Source organism: Onychomys torridus, chromosome 7 (genome assembly GCF_903995425.1).
Source record: "Onychomys torridus chromosome 7, mOncTor1.1, whole genome shotgun sequence".
Taxonomy (NCBI): Eukaryota; Metazoa; Chordata; class Mammalia; order Rodentia; family Cricetidae; genus Onychomys; species Onychomys torridus.
Window position 1 is genome coordinate 111,109,319 of NC_050449.1, and position 15,712 is coordinate 111,125,030.

General features: G+C 46.4%; 1 protein-coding gene across 1 annotated transcript in view; it reads left to right on the forward strand.

Moving 5' to 3' along the window:
• Itga9 (integrin subunit alpha 9) overlaps positions 1-15,712 on the forward strand; it is a 308,478-nt gene that overhangs the window by 155,907 nt on the left and 136,859 nt on the right. Inside the window, exon 16 of the mRNA XM_036193333.1 lies at positions 13,332-13,481. Coding sequence (XP_036049226.1) covers positions 13,332-13,481 — 150 coding nt within the window. The remainder of the gene's footprint in view (positions 1-13,331; positions 13,482-15,712) is intronic.

A 15,712-nucleotide genomic window follows, 5' to 3' on the forward strand; every position in this document is an offset into this window, starting at 1 on the left:
ATATTGAGAAACAAATTAAAATGCAAATAAAAATTATTAGACCAAGTTTGTAATATGGTCATCTAGGTTCTTTTTAGTAATGTACTGTATAATAACACCTGAAATTGCTAGTGTTTACATGTGTGCGCATGTTCTTGTGGTGGGTGGTACATACTGGAGGACATCAGGTGTGTTCCTCAGGTGCTATGAATTTTGGGGATTTTTTTGAGACAAGATCTCTTATTGGTTTGGAACTCACCAAGTAGACTAGGCTGGCCAGCCATTGAGCCCTAAGAATCCACCCATCTTGGGTGCCTGGGTGCTAGGATTAAAAGCATGTAAGACCACACCTAGCTTCCTGTCTTCCTTTCTCCCTCCCTCCTCCCCTCCCTCCCTCTATCCCTCTTCCCCTCCCTTTCTCCCTTCCTCCCTTCTTTTCTTTCTTTCAATCCCCTGGGTTCTGGGAATTGAACTCAAGTCCTCCTTGCTTGCAAAACCTGACTGAGCTATCTCCTTAGCTAAGATCTGTAATCTTGAACTGTTAAACAATAATACTTCAAAGTATCTTCAGTTTTAACATCATGTGTTAAGTCTTTGAATATCCACTGATGGAGGGCTTAGATCTTTATAATACTTCTCAAGCCGTGTACATTTTTTAATGGAAGAAAAATGCTAAATTTTTGTGAAAAGTTGATAAAAAAAAAATAAGCATTTTTTCCCCTCTACACAGCATCACAGACCTCCTGATTTCCCCTTCTAGGTTAATAATCTTTGATTTGGGACAGAATTGTGGTTAACAATAATGACACCAACAGTCCATCATTTACTTGATATGTTGTAACTCCTTGGGTTTGAGGGTCATTGTCCACTGTTCATTCTTGCATAGGCCAAGTCCTGCCCGCTGTTTCTTCACAGAATTCCCCTTTGTCAATCTCCACCCTCCTCTCTCTCTCTCTCTCTCTCTCTCTCTTTCTCTCTTTCATACACACACACACACACACACACACACACACACACACACACACACACTTTGTGAGTGGCTAGCTCTAACAAAGGTCACCCTCACACTTTATCTAGCTTTTCTCTCCTCTTTAGGATATTTAAACCAACAGGCTTAAGATGGGACTTATTCCGTGGTATTCTGCTATTCTGCAACCTGTTTCCCAGAAGCAGAAGCTGAAATAAGGGATCAGGTCTGAGGTTTCTTGGGAAAGTGCTGTCGAGAGAAGGGGACAGAATGGGGGAGGGAAGGAGGAGAGATTTGTGTAAGGCTTTTGAGTCAAGCCCCAGCCAAACCCCATGGGAGGGCTCTGGTGTACTGCTTATCCTACCCAAAGAAGAGGGGCCTGGGTTTTTCTGTCTGCATCCCCTGGCCAGGGGAGCCTGGACATGCATTACTTTTCCAGCACACCTTAAAACAACACATATATGTTATCTCACAGCTTCTGTGGTCCAGGATCTGGGCACAGCCTAGCTCAATCCTCTGCCTTAGGTCTTACTAGACTGTAGTCAAGATTTGGGGCAGGTCTTTAGGGAGCCTAGAGGGTCATCCTCCAGGCTTCTGTGGTTGTAGTGGAATTGATTTGTGGTTACTATGGAAACCATGACAACTTGCTTCTTCAAGATCAACAAGAGACTGTGTGAAGGGCCACCTAAAGCGGTCTATCCAGATCACTATCCATTTGATTAACTTGGTCTGGTTCAGGACTTTAATTACACCTGTGAACCCCCTGTACCTTTGTCATATCATGTAGCATAATCACAGTAGTGACATCCACTAATATTCAGCCATTCCCATACCTAAGAGAGGATTGATTATTCAAAGGCACAGGCAGTGGCATCAGTTAGGGCAGCTGGAATCCAGAGTGTAGTTGGCTGCAGCAGCTCTGTGAAGAGCCCACTTGCACTCTCTTGTGCCCTGTCAGTTGCTCTGATTGCTTGTGGGGCTGTTTCTTTAGTGCTTCCTTCAAGCATCTGTGACTTGGCTGTGCAATTCGAGGCCACTTTCCCCTTGTGTCTGCCATCTCTCCCTTACCCTCACCTTGTGGTCTTGTTCTGCAAGGCTCTTTACCAAGTGGTAATCATGGTGCTGCTGCTCACGTTTCCTGATGGCAGGATCTCATCTTCCATACACACACACACACACACATACACACACACACACACACACACACACACACACACACACACACACTGTGTCTTGTTCTCTCTCACTCTTCACCCCTCTATTTATTTTTCCAACCCTGGAGATTAAACCTGCTACTGTGTGTCATCTCCATACCACTTTTTAAAACTTCCAAACACTGTCTTACTAAGTTGCCCAGGCTGGCTTTGAACTTTCAATCTTCCTGTCTCAGATTCCTAAATAGCTGGGATTACAAGGCTGTGCTACCAGACACAACTGTGTCTCTTCTTCACAAAGTTATGCAAAGTCGATTCTCTCAATCCATTTTCCATACAAGGCAGGTTCAGAGACAGTAAGTGAATGGACCCAGTTTGTGAGAGATGGATCTGGGATTCTCTCCAGCCTTGTGGTCCTTGCAAACTTTCGTTTCCCTCCCAGGACTGCCTTCTTTCCAAGGATTACTTTGTTGTTCATACACTGTATATGTATGCATCTGCATGTGCACATGTGTAGGAGTGTGTGTGTGTGTGTGTGTGTGTGTGTGTGTGTGCGTGCGTGCGTGTGTGTGTGTGTGTGTGTGTGTGTGCATATGTATATATGTGGGATCCTTAGGGGAATGTCAGGAATCATCTTCAATTGCTCTTCCACCATCTTCCTTGAGGCAGAGTCTCTCAATCAAACCCAGAGCTGACAGATGTAGCTAGTCCTGCTAGCCTGCTTTCTCTGGGGATCCCCTCCAAGACTGGAATTAGAAGTGGGCCAGCATGCCTATGTGGCATTTCTGTGGTTCCCAAATGCTGGTCCTTGACAAGTATTAGAGCACTGGTCCACTCCCCAACTCCATCCAAGGATTCCCGACACTTCTATTCCTGTTCTCCATGGATCAGAAACTACCCTCCCTCACTAGTCCCCAGTTCTCGCTGGTCACTTCTCTGCATTACTGGTTTTTGCTCACACGTCTCCTCTTTGCCTCTTCTCTGCTTCCCTGTGCCTCATATGGAACCAAGCACCAAAACCCAAGTGTTGGCAAGAGGCAACTGATGTTCTCTTGAAGGTCAACCAAACATCCTGCATTCTATACCACTCATCCACTCTACACTCCTCCCCTCCAGCTCAGCCCTGGATGCCCCACGCCAGCAGATATTGCTTCCCATCCTTTCAGACAGGACTGTTCTCAGTACTATTCAGGAAACCAGAGAAGCCCACAGCAGAGCTGAGATCCCCTTCTCAAAGCCATGTACACCCCTCCCTCTCTGTGCACTCTAACACCGAAGCAAAAAGTTTCTGCCTTTTCTTGTTGCTTCACCAAATACTGGACAAGAAGCGGCATGAGGAAGGATTTATTTTTGCTCATGTTTTGAAAGTATAGTCATCGCAGCAGGGAAGGCATGGCTGTAGGTATGTGCGATAGCTGGTTTCATGGTACCGGACGTAGGAACTTGAAGCAGGGTGGAGGATGTACTTATAAACATCAAGGCCCATCCGTACTTCCTCCAGATAGGTCCTTCCCAAAACAGTGAGTGCTACCAGCTGAGAGCCAACTGTTCAAACACATGAGCAGGGGTGGGGCGGGGCGGGGCACTGTAACATGACCAGATTCCCAAGTCCCCAGCTAGTTGCTGGTTTCATCAGCAGTGTGTGTGGTTTTCTTATGTGAATAGAGCTATTTATGCAAGTGTGTTAATTGGAGGCAACTTGATGCTTTCTTGTACTTTCTGAGCACGGCTGCTTGCTGAAGGACTCACATATGTCAGACTAACGATGCTATCTGTTAGTGGGATGTGCTGCACATAGAGGGATATGTGGCTTTAATTAAAGCCTCAGAAACAAGATGTCTGACTTGCTCACTGCTTCCTGCTCTTGTGACGGGATTTCTGTGGTCCTTTGGATTCAGTTGTTTCCAGAGCTCTGACTGACTGGTGTTTACAACTGAATCCTTCCTATGATAAAGTCTCTCCCAGTGGAGATCTTGTCCTAGGAGTCTGTTACAGTCAGCGGTGCTTTTCATCACATTCTGCTTAAAATTATTTTAGAACTTCCTTTATGGTTTTTAATTTTGCCTGTTTTTCATCTAATTTATAGGTCTGCAAATGAAACCATGCTTGGCTTCAGTTTATTTTCTCATAAAAAGGAAAGTGGAGCTTGCTCTGTACATATATCCTGATAAAGACTCACTTAGGGCAGGGGGATTATTGGTATTTTTTCCATTAAAAATTTTGGGAGCCAGGTGGCAGTGGCACACGCCGTTAATCCCTGCACTTGGGAGGCAGAGCCAGGTGGATCTCTGTGAGTTTGAGGCCAGCCTGGGCTACAGAGTGAGTTCCAGGAAAGGCACAAAGCTACACAGGGAAACCCTGTCTCAAAAAACAAAAAACAAAAAACAACAACAACAAAAAATTGGTAGCAGATTTATTCAGGCTTAATTCATATGTTGCACAATTCAGTCATTTACAGTGTGTATTAGTGACTGTAGAGGTTTGAATGGCCCCCTAAGTCTCAGCCATTTGAATACTTAGCCCCCATTGGTGGACCTGTTTGGGAAGGATCGGGAGGGCTTGCCTTATGGGAGGATCTGTGTCAGTGTGTCACAGGACTCTTGTCTCCAACGTGTGGATCAAGATGTGAGCTCTCAGCTGTTCCTACCGCCATGCCTTTACTTTGCCATCATGGACTCTGACCCTCTGAAATCATAAGCCTGATTAAACACTTTCTTTTATAGGTTGCCTTGGTCTTGATGTTTTATCACAGCAGTGGAAAAGTAACCAAGACAGACTTTTCTCGCTGCTGTGACCAAATGCCTGAGAAGAAGGAACTTAAGGGATGGGGTTTACTTGGGCTTATAGTTCAGGACTGTACAGTATAATGACAGGCAGCTCTGTAGTCAAAGCAGCCCATGACCAGGACTCCTCTCTCCTCATTCCTCAATAGAATAGGAAACAGAAAGAGATGAGTGCTGACTCTTAATTTGTTTCCTTTTGATTTAGTCTGGAATGCCAGCCTAGGGGATGGTGCCACCCACATTCAGTGCAAATCTTCCCTGCACAGATAAACCCCTCTAGGGTCACTCTCAAAGACATGTTCAGAGGTATGTTTCTAGGTAATTCTAAATCCACTCAAGTTGGCAATCAAAATTAGCCATCACAAAGAGAGAGAGAGAGAGAGAGAGAGAGACAGAGAGAGAGAGAGACAGAGAGAGAGACAGAGAGAGAGAGAGAGAGAATGTATGTATGTGTGGTGTGTGTATGTGTGTGTGAGGTTTAGTTTTAATGTTTCCATAGTTCTACAACTATCCCCACAATCGATTTTACAATATTTTTATTACCACAGGAGAAATTCTGTGTTCTTCAGTCACTCTTCACTCAGCCCTGGTGTCTACACCCCCAACATCCAAACTTCAATCTACTAGAGTTTGTTTCTCTCTGGTAACAGGATTGAAGTCTTACAATTTTTCTCATCAAAGATACTTTAAAAATTAGCATTAGCAGGGCTATAGAGATGGCTCAGAGGTTAAGAGCACTGACTGCTCTTCCAGAGGTCCTGAGTTCAATTCCCAGCACCCACATGGTTGCTCACAACCATCTGTAATGAGATTTAGCACCTTCTTCTGTATACATAATAAATAAATAAATAAATAAATAAATCTTTAAAAAAATTGCATTAGCTGCCACTTTCTGTTCATGTATGATACACCATTATTACACTATTATGCTTGGCATACTATATAATTATAAATGTTATACCTTTCCCTGCCTCCTGAGTGCCTCTTGGGTTCATTTCTGAGTTTTCTCTTCCCTTTCCTCCCATTCTTGTTGACTTAGCGCTCAGGTCACAGGTCCTCTCCCCTGCTGCGTCTGCAGCTGATGTGAGCTGTGATCTGTGTCTGGGCTGATGTGAGCTGTGATCTCAGGACTTAACTCCTGCCCTGGCTTCATTCTCACAGCTCTGCTGCTGTGGGAATTGCCAGGTGCCTAGAGTGTGAGTGAAGCCTTGGGTTCACACTCATCTCAAAGCACTTCTTTCTCTGTGGGCCCTTGGGGCCTCATCCTGGCTGCCTCTGAGCATCCCAGTTCCTGCCAGGAGTGAGCTGAGCTCACACATCCTCATTCCACATGGCTGCAAGTCTGGAACCATGTGAAGGCAAAGGTGTCCCTAAATGCCGTGGTCACCCTGTGTTCTTTCCCTGGGGAGCGGGGAATAACTCCAGACGCTGAAGTCCTGATTATTTCAATAGTTCCTTGACAGTTTAAAACCAATGTTTTAAACACACACACACACACACACACACACACACACACACACACACACACGCGCGCGCCACAAGCATGTGCTTATGTGTGTCCATCCTCTCCATTCGTCAGTGGGAGGAGACAGTTTTAGTAAGTTACTCCACCATTCTTGGAGGTGGAAAATCCTTTGTTTCCTTTTAAACCAGCCTCCACGCTTCTGAGAATTTTGAAATCTAACACTTTAGCAATCATTCTGATAGCATCACATGGAGGAGGATACTTTCTTTTGCAGTTGTAGGAATATTGCAGAGAGTTCCTACGCCCACCAGGAAGGCTGTGATGTCACTGGGTGATGCAGTCAGTGTGGTCTGAGGAAAGCGTGTGGCTGCTTTGTGAGTAGACACACGGAAGGAGCATATTCTGCTTGTGGGGATTTCTTAATTTAGAGTGTCTGTGAGGCCAGCATAGGCAGAAGTGGAAAGGACTGAACTCAGAGAACACATGAGGATACAGGATGGAGGAGGCAGAAAAATCACATGTTCGAAAAAGAAAAGAAATTGAGGTTCCCCCCAAAAAAACCAACAGCAACAAAACCCACTTAATGGATTTAGTCTGACTTAATGCTAACTGCTTATTTGCTGAACTTCTGTGTTATTTGCAGATTTAAAATGAGGCCAGCCCTTCCCGTTTTTATTTAATTTGTTGCCACTGTGAGCTAAGCAAGGAAAAAACTGAGTTGCTTTAGTTTTCTTTTTTTTTTTTTTCCAGTGGGGGAAAAGCAGCGCACAGTAGATTTCCAAGTCACGTGGCTAGCCAGCTGGTGCCACGGCTTGCTTTGGGCTCTGGAGTGAGAAGTAACACCAAGTCACTCTCAGCTCCTCCCCAACAGCAAAGTGTGTCTTTTTCAGGCCAGCAAAGGGGTTCCTCTGCCTCTGGCCCACTGTCGGGTCCTAGCTGCGAGCCACCCACAGTGGTAGGTGGTGATCTTTTTGTCTAAACCCCTTGGTTTCCACCTTCCCAGGCTCTTCCCAGCCCTGCTGTCATCCATGCCTTCATGCTGCAGATAGAAAGATGTTTCCAGAACACAGCCTGCAGCATCATGTTAATTTGTCCCTGAGCTCCCCAGCTTTTAGAGAGAGGTTTGCTCAGCCTTAAGGGTGGACACCTGAGATTGGACTTCTGCATGAGCCTCCCTGCCCTGGCCTGCCATTCAGCACTTTTCTGTGTCTTTAAGTCTATGTGGTCCATCAACAGCTCTAAGCTTTCTGTGCACCACCATACCAGCTAAGCCTTACACCTGCCCTCTGGCACATGTCCTTCTGTCTTACTGCTCAGCCCAGGGGTTGCTCTTCTGGGAAGCCTGCCAGGCCTGTAAGAATCAGGTGTGAATTTCCTGGAGCCACCCCTGTCTGAGTGCATGCTGTATGACATTGTAATGGCTCGGCTTCTCCCTCTGAAACTGTTAATTCCCTCCAGGTCTTTTATGTCATCTCCCTGCCACCCAGCACACTGCCTGGCAGAAAGTAAGCACCCAATAAATTTCAAATGGAGCATGTGTTACATTCCCTATAAAAACGCCAGCCATGGTCAGGTCCGCTACCAGCCTGGGTGTCCTCCATGAGCATGCCTTCCGTTTTCAAAGTAGGAGACTCCCGATGCCGTTAGTGGGAAAAGGTAGATTCTGGCCTCTCTACTAAATATGTGTTCCATTTAAGAGGTTTCTGTTTGTAGCCTAGTGTGGGAACACACACCTGTAATCCCAGCACTCTGGAAGTGGAGGCAAAATGGTCTGGAGATATATATAAAACCTTGTCTCAAAAGAAAAGAAAAAGGGAAAGGAAAAAAAATAATAATAAAATTCAGCTTGTAGTAGTGACTTTTTACGCAGTAAATTTGAGCCACTGTGGTGAAGAGCCACAGACTTCTATCTGGGCCAGTTCCTTCACTTACTGTGGTGCTGAACAAAAGGAACCCGAGCTTCCAAAAAAAGATGGGAAACCCCCAAGCATCCTGCTGCTTTCCCTCAGATTTAGAGCAGACCAGACCGGCAGTGGGAGGGGCTGCCCTGCAGTGGGAGGGACTGCCCAGCAGTGGGAGGAACTGCCCTGCAGTGGGAGGGGCTGCCCAGCAGGAGGAGGGGCTGCCCAGCAGTGGGAGGGGCTGCCCTGCAGTGGGAGGGGCTGCCCTGCAGTGGGAGGGGCTGCCCAGCAGGAGGAGGGGCTGCCCTGCAGTGGGAGGGGCTGCCCAGCAGGAGGTGGGGCTGCTCAGCAGGAGGTGGGGCTGCTCAGCAGGAGGAGGGGCTAGGTTTCAGGCATAGCACCCTCCTCTACCTCAGCCCACCACTCAATGTGGTTTGAATTCCTGGCCGCTCCAAGCTACTGCAACATGAAATAAGAAGCTGCTCTCCAAACTCATTAAAGTAGACTCATGCAGCTGCTGCCAGAGACCAGCATCTGTCCACCTAGACATCCTCTTGTATTCATGGTCCAAACGCAGACATGACTAAGGTCCTTCTCCTTGGCAGTCACTGTGTATGCAGTCACACACTTAGAAACACCCCCACTCCATGTCCTTATTTCCTAGCTACCAATTATTCATTCATCTTTTTGATGGAAGAGGAGTTGTGGAATGTGTGTACTTGTGCTCAGGTGTGTGGGGGGGAGGGAGGTGCTTGCCCATGCAAGGGCCCATGGAAGCCAGAGTCTAGTGGGGAGTGTCTTCCTCCATCATCCTCTACCTTCCTTTTGAGACAAGATTGTAGCCACCAGTTTCTCCGTTCCTGTACAGCCCCAAGGTCCAGACGATTCTCTCTCACCTATGGTCCCAGAGCTGCTTATAAAATAATTACTCAGAGGCTTACATTAATTACAAACTGTATGGCCTATGGCAGGCTTCTTGCTAGCTAGCTCTTATAACTTAACCCGTTTCTATTAATCTAAGTGTTGCCACGTGGCCATGGAGTTACTGGTCTGCTGACATCTTGTTGCTCCTTAGGTAATGAGTTTAAGTCTCTCTCAACTCCACCCTTCTTCTCTCTGTATCTCTGCTTGGATTTCCCATCTGGCTGTAAGCTTTCTTGCCATAGGCCAAAACAGCTTTGTTTATTATCCAATGGGAGCCACACATATTCACAGCACGCAAAAAGGCATCCCACGGTACTTCCCCTTTTCTGTCTAATCAAAAAGGAAGCTTTTAACTTTAACAAAGTAAGATTATATATAATAAAACAATTATCAAGCAAGAACTACAGGTACAATATCTAGTCTATTTGTATTTGGCAAAGTTAAAGAAAATATTCTATCATTTATCCTATTTATATGAGTCTAAAGTTTTATATCTAATTTACCTTTTATCATGGCTAAGGAAAACTATAACTATCTAGTCTCCAACTCCATCAAAGACCCCAAAAGGATATAATATTACCCGAATAAACAGGAAGTTTATTGCAAGCAACTTCCATAATTCTAGAAATGACAGAGACATCTGGCTACCTGGACTGTCATCCAAAATTCCTCTGTAGCACTGGGGCATCCATCTTCAGCCTACAAACCTAGATAGAGTCTCTGGCATAGCTTTCAGTGAAGCAGGATATTTTAAGAACTGTTCTGCCCATTCTGGAAGTTTGTCAGCCGCTTCTCTCTGTTTCCTGTAGAATGTCTGGCAGCTTCTTCTGTGAAGCAGGAATATGAAGGACCACAGGATCTCTTGATCCTGAACTTACAGCTTGGCATTTTGCCTAGACTGTGTTGCCATTGAGCCCCCAGGATCTACCTGCCTGCATCTCCCCTGCACTGGGGTTGCAAGTGCACATCAACATGCCAATCTTTTTATGTGGATACTGGGAACCCAAACTCAGGTTCTCAGGGTTGTAGGATGAGTGGTTTCTCCATCAAATCATCTCCTAAGCCCCTGAGCAAAAGGCATTTTTTAAAGAGTTACTGGAACCTGATGTGATCAGAATGGTTTTAAAGTAGAACTTTATGAGTGAAGCATTTGCACACATCCATCTGTGATCACAGCACTCAGGCTACTGAGGCAGGAGCATCACCAGGTTGGGGTCAGACTGTACTATGTAACACACTTAAATCCAGCCTGAACCAGCTACATAGTGAGACCCTCAACCCAACAGCAACCAAGGCATTTAATGGACACCAAGGAAATTCCTTTTGCTTTTGGTTTTGAGAAGTCTGGTTCTACCATGTAACAAGCTTTGGGATGGAGGAACAATTTGTTTGAGCTCCTGAGTCTCAGTTACCATCTCTGTAAAAGCCAAGCAGAAATCTACCCACCACATGGTGTGAGGATTAAGTAGAATGAGGTCAGCTCTGCTTGGGGAAGGCTCTGAAATGCACATGGCAGTCCAGAAACATGAAGTGACTGCTGCTCCTCCCCCACTCCCCCCTTCCCCTTGGCCCAGAATAACAGGGTCATTGTGAACTTCCTGTAACATAAAAATGTAGTGTAAGACCCTGAAAGAGTTAACCAACCTCAAAGAAACACAAAGAATGTGTTTGCAAATGTGTGAATTTGGCATGTGTTCATCGGTCTTTCTCCGGGCCATCTACCATCTTTGAATTCTGGTTAGAGCCAGCAGGCTGGAGGAATCTGGATCCTAGGTATGCGGCTTGCTCCTGGAAAGATCTCAAATCTTCAAGATCTGTTCTAAGATGAAGAGTTCCAGAGAACTTTCTAGAAACCCTTTGTCTAAGGAACCTCCATCACTCTGCTGCCGAGGTCCTGTATTTTTGTTAGGCCGCAGAACTGAATCTTTTCCCAGGTGGATGCTTTACTGGACACAAATGTGCATCATCTGCTTCTTGTCCAGGCGTCAGCCTCTAATGTCGCCAGTGTCCCTTTGCTGTGTCCTCCACACCCTACCTCACATCTGCCACATCTGCCTCACATCTATCCTACTCAGCACCGCTGACTCCTTCCTAGGACTATTCCAGGAAGTTCCTAGCATCCAGCACCTCTGAGTGTACTCCACTCAACACCTTATCATGAGGAGACCTGTGAGAAAACATGGGGTGCCATAGCCCATAAACCTGGGACTGCTCCCCACTTCTCAGACACAATTGAAGTGAAAACATAATTGACAAACAAAACAGTAAGATGCTGTTTAACCTTGCTTTATTTTGGGGCAACCCCCCACTTACTATCCAGACTGCTCCACTCCCAGAGAACCCAAATACCATCCTGAGAAACAAGGCCTATCCTGAGAGCTCTGCTATAGTCTATAGGTTGGCAACGTCCCTTCACTTCTAAGGCATGTTTTCATCCAAATGGGGTAATCTGTCATCCTTGTAGTCAACAAGTTGGACATCCTTACAAAGGACACAGACATTGCCTGGGGTGCCTGCTGAGACAGAGGTGGCAGTGAAGTTTGAGAGCCAAGATGCTTGGCCTGTTTTCTCCCCTGCTGGGTGAGAGTCTGTCCCCAGCTATCCCTAAGGACAGCCATGGCTGCCTCTGTGAGAGGAGACAGGCTGTCACAGAGCATTGGAGAAAGCTCTCTTCTGGGTGCTTTCTGAGACATTTGGAACTTTCTACCATTTTGGACACTCCTCCAAACTTCATAGAGAATAATGTGAATTCATGGGCTGTGTGTTCAGGCCTCCTAGGATAGGTGACATCCGCCACCTGGCCAGCTTCTCTTGTTCCTTATAAGGTGTTTCTCAGTTCCCTGTGCCACCCCTCCTCCCCCGTGCTCTCCAGGATGGTTCCAGAGCAGAGGGTTGACTGTGGGTGATGACCTTCTTAGCCTTGCTATGTTAAGGTAGACCACCCCAGATGATGTGCTGGCCCTTGGTGCAAGACTACTGACCAACTCTCGACTCTACTTCTCACCTGTGAGGGTGTGGGGCCTAGAGTCACCCAGAGGCAGTGCCACTGTGCAGAAAGACCGTGAACTTGAAAGTTGAAAGATCAGGGTCCTTACCAGGCCTGTGTCCTCTGGAACTGAGTCTTATACCTTCCTTGTTCCTTCCCTGTGTGATGGTGGGTATGGAGTGTGTTGTTCACCCCTAGAAGCCATAGCATGGAGCTGGCATCTTGTTAGACCGCTGTCTCCTCTTCTCCTCCCTCCTGGAATGATTGGAGTGAGAATGTCCCCAGAGGCCCCAGCATTTGAGCACTGGTCTCTAGGTGACGATAGTGTTTGGAAACATTTAGAAGGCGCAGCCTTGCTGGAGGAAGTGTGTCACAGGAAGTGGGCTTCAAGATTTACAAGTTTCCACCACTTGCAATTCTCTTCCTCACCCCTGTCCATCATGCTCCTTCCTGCTTTGGGTTGAAGGTCTGAGTTTCCAGCTTCTTGTTCCTGCTGCTTGCTGAAAGCTTCCCACCATGATGGACTCTTACCCTCTGGAACCATAGCCCCAATAAACTCTACCTTCTATAAGTTTCCTGGGTTGTAATGTTTTAACATAGCAACAGAAAAGGTACCTAACACAGCTTTCCTTCCCCTCTTGTGACTACCAGTCGACCATTCTGGGGGCCCTTGAAATGAGCACAAAGCTTGCATCTGACTCTACTGGATGGCTCACCTGCTGCAGACACCATTCACGTCAGTGTTGTTGGATCCCCTGCCCTGACACAAAACTATAATCTCAGTGCAAAAGAGCTTTGGTCATCAACACCCCATGGAAGTAAAGGGTTAGCATCGAGTACAGATGCTGTCCCAGGCACCAACTGGCATCTACACACACAAGGGTGATGAGTTAGATAATGTCTTCCATATGCTCTGGAGAAGATGATTTAGCACCACACAAGGTAGCTTGAGACATCCCTGCCTGTCCACAGAGACCAGGACAAGCTGTTGTTTGCCCTGGGCCTCCCTTCCCTTGCCTACAAGATGAAAGCAGTGAAGCCTTAGCTTGTGAGGGTGGTTGTGAGGACCACCTGAGGTGAGCGGTGTGGCAGGCCGGTCTTTGTGCACAGCAGAATGCTGCCCCAGCATCGCAGATGCTCACCATTAATGTTCTTCTTGTTTGCGGTTGCAGCGGAGGGTCCAGGATGTCATCAGCCCCATCGTGTTTGAGGCTGCCTACAGCCTGGGTGTGCACGTGACTGGTGATGAGGAGCGGGAGCTGCCAGATCTGACACCTGTGCTGCGCTGGAAGAAAGGACAAAAGATCGCCCAGAAGAATCAGGTTAGAATCCATTCTAGTTTTGTTTCTGTCCCTGTGATAAGACATCCTGGCAGAGAGCAACTTAGGGGAGCAAGGGTTTATTGTTGCCCTCCATTTTAGGATACAGCCCATCACTGTGGAGATGGCAAGGAAAAAACCTGAAGCAGCTAGTCACATGGCAGCCACCATGAGCATCAGAAGAGCGGGAGAGGGGATGGGGGGGAGAAAGAGATGGGAGAGGGGGTGGAGGGCGGAGAGTATGCATGCATGCTCATGCTTGGCACTCAACTAGCTTTCTCTGCTTACACACACACACACACACACACACACACACACACACACATACACACACACACACACACACACACACACCACACACACACACACACGTACACACACACACACACACACACACACACACACACACACACACACACCACACACACACATTCTGGGCAAGGCTTCCTTTTGTTTTAAGACATGAGCTTCTCTTTTAAAGTACCAGTGAGAAGCCTGAAAGCCTTGCTGGTCGCTTAGACTCAGAACTTGGGAATGAAAGAAGAGTCAGAAGGACACAGATGTCTATGTGGGGCAGAGTGCAGGGCTAGCCGCAAGGTGAGCTACAAAGAAACCAAGGAGGAGAGGGGAGCACAGTAAAATGGTTTCTATATTAAGAACCAGACACTCTGGGGCCTGGGGAGAGGCTCAGCTTTGAGAGCACTGGCTGCTCTTGTGGAGGACCTGGGTTCAATTCCCAGCACCCACACAGTGGCTCACAGCCACCTATAACTCCTGTTCCAGATGATTTGATGCCCTTCTCTGATCTCCACAGGGAGAGACACACAAGGGGAAAACAGATATTCATGGTAAATTCTATAAATTTTAGTAATAAATCTCTAGTCCCAGCATTTCTCTGTTCTCTAAAGGTAAATCTTGCTGTCCTAAAAAAAAAAAAAAAAATCTGTTCATGCTTGTATTGTAGACATCGGCACTTGGAGTGTTAGGATTAATCTCAGTGACCTTTGCATTTGTCGAGACTCTATACTGACCAGGGAGAGGGTTGCTAACTCGAGTTAGTATGTTGTTAGCTCTGAACAGAAATTCCCTGGACCTAACCCTCATTCCTACAGGGTCTGAGCACTGAAGGGAATCTTCTTCCCTGAAGAGTGTCTTAAAACCTCATGGACTAGGACAGTCAGTGATACAATCTGAGCCAGGGATAAAGGGAAAGATTGGTATCAAAATGTCCTTCTTGGTCGCTCCAGGTTCATTGATTAGCAGGCATATATATGAATTAGCAGTAAGGCAGACAGTTGATTCATTGTATCTGAAGAGTTGAATAAACTATTGAGGCATGAGTATGAGCCAGCCTTCCCAAAGGAAACCCTATTTCCAGCCTTCCAGCCTGTCTTCCACCTAAATGTATCTATAGACCTACAAACAGTAATTTACCCTTAGTATGAATTAGCAACCAAGAAAAGCTGAGTTTAGAGGCAATGTGGACATGAAAGAGAAAGGCCAATTGGAATGAAAATAAATAGAATATTAGATGTAGAAGGCAAACCGTTATTCAGAGGATAAAGGAGATTATACATTTTTATTTTGGTTTTTGACACAGGGTCTTGTTGTATGGTCCAGACTGACCTTCAGACTTACTATGTAGCATAACCTGTCTTGAACTTGTAGTCTTCCTACCTTTGCCTCTCAAGTGCTGAGATTACAGATGACTGTCACCACACCCTATCTGAGACTATAAAAGCTCTCTCAGAGCGAAGGTGTTTGTGAAGACACTCTGTGTGTCTCACAAACACCTGTAACTCCAGCTCCAGGGTCTAGGTCCCCCTTTCCTGGCCTCCAAGAGCACCTGCACCCATTTGCACGCGTGCGCGCATGTATGCATGCGTGTGCACACATGCGCACACACATACACAAAAATAATAAAAAACTTTAACAAGCAATATACCTAATCATGCCATGGTTCAAATATAAGGCATATTAAACTGGGATTTGGAGTAAATAGGTGAGTACGAGCAAGAAAAAGACCTAGATAGCAGACGATTCTGTTAAGTTAAAGTCACATATTCCTGGATTCAGCTTGGCCCCTGTGGAGGCCATGTAGTCAAGACAATGACCTGGGCCCTACTGTGGAAATCTGTAGATATAACAACATGAACACTGCTTATAGGCTTTAGTCTCTGCCGAGACCCACACCATAGTCAGAGTAGCAGCATGAAACACAGATGCCATCAGAT